Below are 8,001 nucleotides of genomic sequence, written 5' to 3'. Positions count from 1 at the left end.
CTAACTTCAACCTCTTCCTTTATAATTCTAAGCAATGTAAGACTTCTTTAACATGTATATTTTCAACCAACACCAACACATTGGCATTTTAAAGCTGAAATAGAGCAAGTTTATGAATTAAGTAGTGTCATAGTAGCTAAGATGTAGCTTGAAGTATGGTTATTTTGCTACTTATGTCATTTACATTGGAATCAACCAAAATAAATAGTTGTTAACTTACCTAGTTGGTAATAGTGAAGTCATGCTCAGCAAACGATGAGCCATTATTGTCTACCTTAACATTTTTGTCTCCCATCTTCCATTCTCATACATTTTGAAAAATAGTTAGTTTATTTTTTATATTAAGGGGTCATGCTGTGCGGTTTAAGGAAATGACATGATGTTTAACACTAATCTAGTCTCTTATTAGTTTGTTGCAGGTGCTGGAGTTTTACATCATATGATTTAAAGTTGTTTTTAGTTAGGAAAATTTGATAAATTCTACTGTAAGAATATGCATTGAAAGTATTTCTTTTGTGATTTTGATACATCGATATTATTAAGCACGAAATCAAGCTTGCTGCCATGACATATGTAGTCAGAAATGGAGATCATTATTATTGCAACTTTAACTTGTTACCAAGAATTAATTAAAATGGGCCAATTTCATTGTATCATCTTCAACTTGTTTTCAATTGTTTATTGTTTGATTGGTGATTTGTTATTAACTGATTCATCTCGAGGAACTCATGAAATTATTTGATCTATAACCAAATAAACGGCTTACAGTAAAGTCCACAATTCATATTCATAATTAGAACCAAAATTTGCATTTAAGTGGGGGTGCAAGGTGTGTTTAACAAAATATACAGGTAAACATTCTGATGTTAAAAGTAATTCAGATTTTTTAATGAAAGCATATTTGAAGCAAGATTCATCAACACTCGAATTGCTGAAAGAATATGGAATTTATTAATCATAAATCCGCGAAAACATGATAAGTTTTGGAGTCTAAAGCAATAAGCCGCAGCGCTGCAATAGTTGCGGCAACAGACATGACGGCAAAGAACCAAATATTGATCCAATGCCAAAGCTTTTGAGTGGATGTTAGTTTGTTCTTATTTGCAACTAGGTACATATGATTTGCAAGGATAAATGTAAGAGGAAATGTGCTTATAGCTCCTGTGAGGCTCATGAAATCTCCAAGGAATGGCAATAGAGCTGATACAAATGTATTCAAAGTCATGTAGCCACCTCTTACCAAGATTCTAAATGACAAGTTCTTAAAAGCCAGAGCACTCCCTTTGATCCCATGTTTGGTATCCAAATACTCGTACATCGGACTTGCAAATATCTACCAGAAGCATAAGAGAGGTTATTAGTATACTGAATATATTCAAGTTATAAAATATTTAGGCTCGAATTCAGTACCTCATTCAGATTTTGGTCCCCCTGTATCTAAATTCACGATTTTAGCTCCTAATTTTAAAATGACAGACCTTTTCTCCACTGCATTTTGAGACTGAATTTTGATGATTTGACAAGTGAAAGCTTATGCGGCAACTAGAGTTGATGACCTGGCACCATCTCGCTAAACAACTCATTTTCATGTCATCACCTCAGTTGTCACATCAGTATCTCACTTGATTGATAAATCATCAAAAATCAACCCCAAAAGTTTAGATGGGGAAAATATCAGACGTTTTGAAAACTGGGGGACCAAATTCGTGTATTTAAAACTGAGGGGACCAAAATCATAAGTGGAACAAAATAGGGGGGACTAAAATAGCATTTAAACCAAATTTTTATAAGCAGTAAAATATTGGTTTAGAAGTGATTACATGCAATGCAATGACTGATTGAAGAAAGGCTGTAATATTTGCCACAACTTTCACCCAGATTGGACCCTTGACATTATTCAGCAAAAAAGTTTGTGTCGAAGATCCATAAGCCCAGTATCCTGCAAAGGTAACCAGATATAATGGCAGAACTCCAACGGTAAACTGAAAGTATAGCGCTTTCATCATGTTCTTTACAACTGGTTGTCTGATCGTCGCCTATTAGGTTACAACCAAATAAAGTAAAGCTCACTTTAAAAATGGAAAGGTTACAACTCCACACAAAAACTCCAGGAAGAAATAATATAACCTTGAATCATACCTGTATCTCAGGAAGCATTCCCGTATTGTATGCGAACACGAGATTAGCGGATGCCCCAATTGTCGTAAATATTTTACTTGTTGATGTCCCCGGAACACTATAATCTCGAGCTGGTGATTTTATTCCTAATAGTAATAATAAACTGCTTGTTAGTATGCAAACCCAGACAGAATTAATCATGCAAGCAAAGTGAAAAGCAATTGTTGATAATGAGTAAAGCTTTGTGATTCTCAATTATTGCAAATAAGTAACTAATCGTTTAGAGAAGTCAGGAGAATGCTGATAGGCACCCGATAGCCGAGCCGAACTATCTACTGCTTAGAGCCGTAACCTTCACAACAAGATAAAGACAAATTTTGGAAAGGTAAGAGAAAACTAGAAACTAATAATCATTTTATATTGAATTCAGTGATATGATCTGAACTGTATTCTGGTTAATTTATGAATAAATGAGTAAGTTTAGATCTTGTTTATAACTCTAAAAAAATACCTTCACGTGCATTGAGACATAGAAAATGGTTAATATATAAATATAAACTAACATTACGGGATGCAAATTTCTCAAAAAATGTTATCGCTTAAAGATATAGTACACAAAATATCAGCTGATTGATTAAAAAAAAAATCAGCTGAAATACTACATACAAGAAGGATATTTTCAGGTATATATAGTTTATCAATAAATCAAATTACAGTTTCTCAGAATATCAGCAGAAGACCAAAATCACAAAAGAGTGACATTATATTCCTTGGTAAGCAGAGAACATGAATGAGAATGTTCAATGATGTTCAGACTAAAGAGAGAGGGAAAGAGGAAACTCAGAACACGTTCAAGATCTGAACAACAGTTTCAGATGTATGCCATAACACTAGTTATATGAAGTTAAAGAATCAACTATAATTTCTAATAACATGAACATAAAGCAAAGAAACAATTAGTTACAGAGGCACTAGGGAACAGAAAACCAAGTATTAAACATGTGAATTATTCTCTTCACGCCAAAGTATATTAATCGAATGAGTGTCAATGAAAATGTAGCTATGATGTACAAGTCAAATGACATTACCATCTTTTAGTGACAATACAAGTGCTATGACAATATATGCGAGGCTTAAGACCGTCGAAAATCCGAGCCAAATTCCAAGAGCTGAAAGATGAGGAATACAAATGGCAAACATTGCACACACAAGTCCTGCTATGGCAATAAAATGCGGAAGCTTCATCTGATCATCATCCCTAAATAGAACATAAACAGCCTGCACAACAATAAATCAATAAGATTTAGAAAATATCTCAAAGCAGAAGATTTGTATAAACACCATCTTAATGAATGCACAAATTGACATCAGGGTTAATATAAACAGTGTAAGATTATTGTTGCAGTTGTCATACTTCTTTGCCGAACCAGAAACAGAATAAGTCGCCAACAAAATCATAATCAAAACCTTTTTTCCATTAGATGAGGTCGAATCAAACACCACTACGAAACTATATCACGAATCATGTATAGTAACAGATAATTTAAATCCAAGTCAATCTTAAGATTTTTGCTTATTATTTTCTTTGGTAATTTTTTACCTCTAATTATTGATTTATTGGACTATTTCTATTTGATATAATTTCTGTAGTATTCTTTCTATAAGTCTTCTTTGCACACATCTAAACCACATAAAGAGAGAATGTAACATTATCAACTCAACTTTCTAATGTCTCCATCATTAATCTTGTTTTCTGCACCCGCTGATTCATAATTAACATGATCTTAGACACAAAAAAATTGGCAAAATTGGAGCAGTTGATGTATCATTATTGATGAAGTCACAGAAAGAAGAAGTAGATAACTTGTCAAAATGAAGCACGCAGAAAAAACAAGATCCAGAACCGTTAGCAGGTTAGCCAAGAAACAGAAAAATGGAATAACTACTCAAATTTTTTATACAAGACTTCAAAAGTGTTTTTTTTTTTTTTTGGGTGCAACCAGAAAAGATAAATGACTAAAGTCTAAAGCGAATGATGAGATTATGGTTGATTATGTTATTTCATATTTTTACCTTCAAAGCTGAACCAGCCAAAATGATGAAACCAGTATTTATCATGAAAAGATTGACATATTGCAGAGTCCATGTGAGGGAATATGCTTTTCTACCTACAATGAAAATGGAACAAACATAAGCAGCTATGATATGCTAATTTACACAACAAAAAGACGTGACAAGCAAGGTTTTAAGATCACATATGCATCCAGATTCTTGATACTATTCAATATTGCTGCTACAGTCACAATTGCATTTGCTAAAGCATGAAGAAAAATATGAGAAAATGAGCTTTTTTGTCCTTGAAAATCAAGTGTCAGACAACCTAGTCCCTTAATTTTTGAAATAGCAATTTAGTCTCTTATACTAAATAATGTCTGTTAATTTAGTACCTGAAAACAGATATCTCCGTAGAAAACAATACGGCATCTACATTCAACAATTGTCATAATGCAAATTTGAAAAACTAAATTGTCCGACCCTTATAATTTCAAAGACAAAAAGCTGATTTATCCAGTAAAGAAATCTTGATATCATGGCTTTGATTACAAGATAAGAAAAGAAACTAGGCACTCACTAATATCAAGTTCTTGAGTCAGGGGTTGTTTGAATTGACTTATTGAGCTTATCTACTAACATAATCACTTATGAGACTGTTTGAAAGAGCTCATCCAAACATAGTATGACATATCCATAAATCGTTTTCAGCTTATTTCCATTAGCTCTCCAGGATAGCTTACGAAAACAATTTATAGCTTATACTTTATTTCATCTTTTGTTATAGAAATAGTTTATACATAATCACTCAAATAATAACTGCTTATGCTACAAACACTTAATTAAGCTGATAATCCAAACATTAGTGTTATTATCTATCTAGTTAAAAGGGTATAAAATAACATACCATAAATATATCCAGCAAGATCACGGTATCTAATATGTCTTGTCCCACCAAATTCATGAAGCATAGCAATAAGAGCATTTGCATAAAGTGAAATTGCAGTTGCAAGAATCAAACCAACAACACCACCAATCCAACCCAAAGGAACCATAATGGTCCCTGAATATCCAAGAACATAAGCACTATTAATTCCTGTTGTCAACACAAACCCCACTTGAAACCATGAATCTACAACAACAAAAACAAAAAATCATTAAAAATAATAATTAATTTATAATAACCCAAAAATTCATTGATGAAAATTATATTGAACCAAACCAGTGCTGATTTGATGTGCAGTGTCTGGAATTTGAACATCGTTGTTATCAACATCAGGTAGCAGTTCAATCTGCTCCTCCTCATCAACAGAAACATTCTTCACCGCCAGCGTGAATTTTGCTACAACCCTCTTTTTTTTTTTTTTTTCTTCAAGAAAAATAAATAAGATCAAAATTGAAAATGAAAATGAAAATTCTGTTTATAGAATCTAGTACCAATATGATTTATAAAGTAGTTTGTTCCACTTGTTTCTGTTGATGATTGAAGCTATTGTTTTGTATTGTACTATGTAGTTGTTTGTTATTGGGTTATCATGGGTCCCACAGCTTTTTCTGTTCTGCAGAATCGTAGAGCACTTCGAGGTATATGTTGCTTGCACTTTGCACATTCTATTTCCTTCTCCGTGCATGTAGTTACTTATGATGACTATGAGTTACGTTTTCTTTTTAACTTTTTAACTAAAATAAAATAGCAATCTCCAAATGTATCAAGGTATGGATTAAAGATTTTGGAGTGTACTCCTTTTAAAGATTAGTGTTTAATTCTTTTTAGATGTCAATTTTGGTGAACAGATTTGTTTTTTTTTTTTTAAAAAAAATAGATGTAATTAAAGGGTTAATAGTGTTTTTCATCCCTGTAATATATGTAATTTCGGTTTTCGTCCCTATAAAATTTTTGGTTTGATTTTTATCCTCGTAAAATTTTTATTTTCCGAAAAACACCCTTAATAGGCCATTCAAAAACCAAAATTTCTTAAAAAAAAATTCTTAAAATGGCCTATTAAGGGTGTTTCTGGAAAATAATTTTTTTACGAGGGTGCAAATCAAACTGAAAATTTTATAGGGCGAAAACCGAAAATGACATATATTTATGTGTGTTCATATTGGTTCCCTAACAAAAAAAAAAGTCATTGTTTTTTAATTTCATTAAGTTGTGTTACCTTAATTGTTTCTATTCATTTTGTTAGTCAAAGTCAAAAATCACATTAAGTTGGATAACACGTCAAAGAAGATCTCACCAAAGGTTCTTCTTAAACTTCAAGTTTCAGAGCCATTTGTGTTACGTGGTCCCTGCGTATTCTGGTATATTTCCAAAATACATAGGGACCACCTAACATAAATGATTCTGAAATTGAAGTTTAAGAAGAACCTTTGGTGAGATCTTCTTTGACGTGTTATCCAACTTAAATCTGAGACTCCTTTCAACTTCTAAGCTCATATCTTAGATGTCATTCTACTTCTAAATAAAATTATATGGGAATCATCACCATAGCAAAAGCAAACAAATGCTAAAGTACAACCCTCAAAGTCACATATCTACATGATGGTGACACAGGTTCAAAAAAAATGCATTATCAGTTTACCACTCTCTTCATATACATCAACATTGTTGGTTTCAACAAACCTTACAAGTTGATACACCACATACGACTATGCTTAAGTCGACTCTTTACACTCATTTAAGCAATCAACTTAGGGGGTTTATGTTTCATACCATACCAAACCCCATTCCGTATGAGCCAAAGTCCATTCACAAGGGTGACGTCTAATAAGGCGTCAAACTCAGTGATATCTCTTGATTACTATATAAAAGCAACAATACTATCAATCAAGGTATGATGATTATTTCACTCTAAATATCTCACCAATTTCAATCACATATTGATTTGAGCGTTGTAGTGTCTTTTACATGCACTCCTCCTAAATAACACATCTTTTATGGATTTTGGCTAAAACCACCAACAATAGGGCTTTTCCATGAATTTCCACGAAATCTCGAAGAACACAACGATTTCTTCCATGTAGCTACTTTCACCGTAAGATTACTCTATAATTCTCTATAATATTGTGTCCGAGACAAGAACACTACGTAAATGTGCTTATGTGATTTGAAATTACGTTAATATTGTGATGTTGATGAATTAGGTAACGATATACGATAAAATATTACCATCCATCTCGTAAATTATGTGTGAATCATGGAAAATATTATTAAGATCTCTTTTATTAATTTATTATTATGGTGGTGAGTCAAGAAGAAAGCGACTTCTTTTCAAAAAAAGAAGAAAGCGACTTCAATTGAAGGTTACATATGCACGCTACTATTTACATATAAGCACCATATTCAATTTCCAATGCAATAATAATTTTTTATTTTTAATTGTACCATTCAATGAATATTATGTTTCCAAAGTATTATTCTTTCTTTAATAAAAAACAAATTAATAGTTGATTAGGATAATTTGGTAAAATTGATACGACATTTGACTACTTTATTCCATTTATTAATCTGTGTGCAATTGGCTAAAGCGACACTCATTTTAAAACGGAGGGAGTATTTTTTTTGTTGACGAAAGATCCAAAAAATACTTATAATCTCAAATAAAAATCATTTAGGTATACATTTAATTATTTTAAAAATACACATGACTTAATTATTGTTTTTTTTTATAGTTTTATTCTTTTATATGCGTGTGACTAAATGAAAAAGTGTATCTTTTTATTTTATTTTTTATGATCAATGGTGTCCGAAGGTGATATTTATTTTGAAATAAATGGTACATGAAAAAGATAAAAGAGAAAGAAAAAAAGAAAGACAAAATATAAGTT

The 8,001-nt window shown here is 31.8% G+C and overlaps 1 protein-coding gene across 1 annotated transcript; it reads right to left on the bottom strand.

Annotated features, from left to right (window-relative positions):
• Positions 1 to 900: 900 nt before the first annotated feature.
• LOC11422552 (proline transporter 1) lies at positions 901 to 5,776 on the bottom strand. Its single transcript, XM_003616498.4, has 7 exons — positions 5,393 to 5,776; positions 5,078 to 5,302; positions 4,192 to 4,286; positions 3,207 to 3,396; positions 2,140 to 2,264; positions 1,821 to 2,036; positions 901 to 1,333 (listed from the first exon to the last, which is right to left on the bottom strand). Exons 2-7 carry the CDS (start codon positions 5,223 to 5,225, stop codon positions 956 to 958), a joined length of 1,152 nt encoding a protein of 383 aa, XP_003616546.2. The 5' UTR covers positions 5,226 to 5,302; positions 5,393 to 5,776; the 3' UTR covers positions 901 to 955.
• Positions 5,777 to 8,001: the final 2,225 nt, after the last annotated feature.

Source organism: Medicago truncatula, chromosome 5 (genome assembly GCF_003473485.1).
Source record: "Medicago truncatula cultivar Jemalong A17 chromosome 5, MtrunA17r5.0-ANR, whole genome shotgun sequence".
In the NCBI taxonomy this organism is placed as follows: domain Eukaryota; kingdom Viridiplantae; phylum Streptophyta; class Magnoliopsida; order Fabales; family Fabaceae; genus Medicago; species Medicago truncatula.
This window is presented reverse-complemented; position numbering and strand designations above follow the sequence as displayed.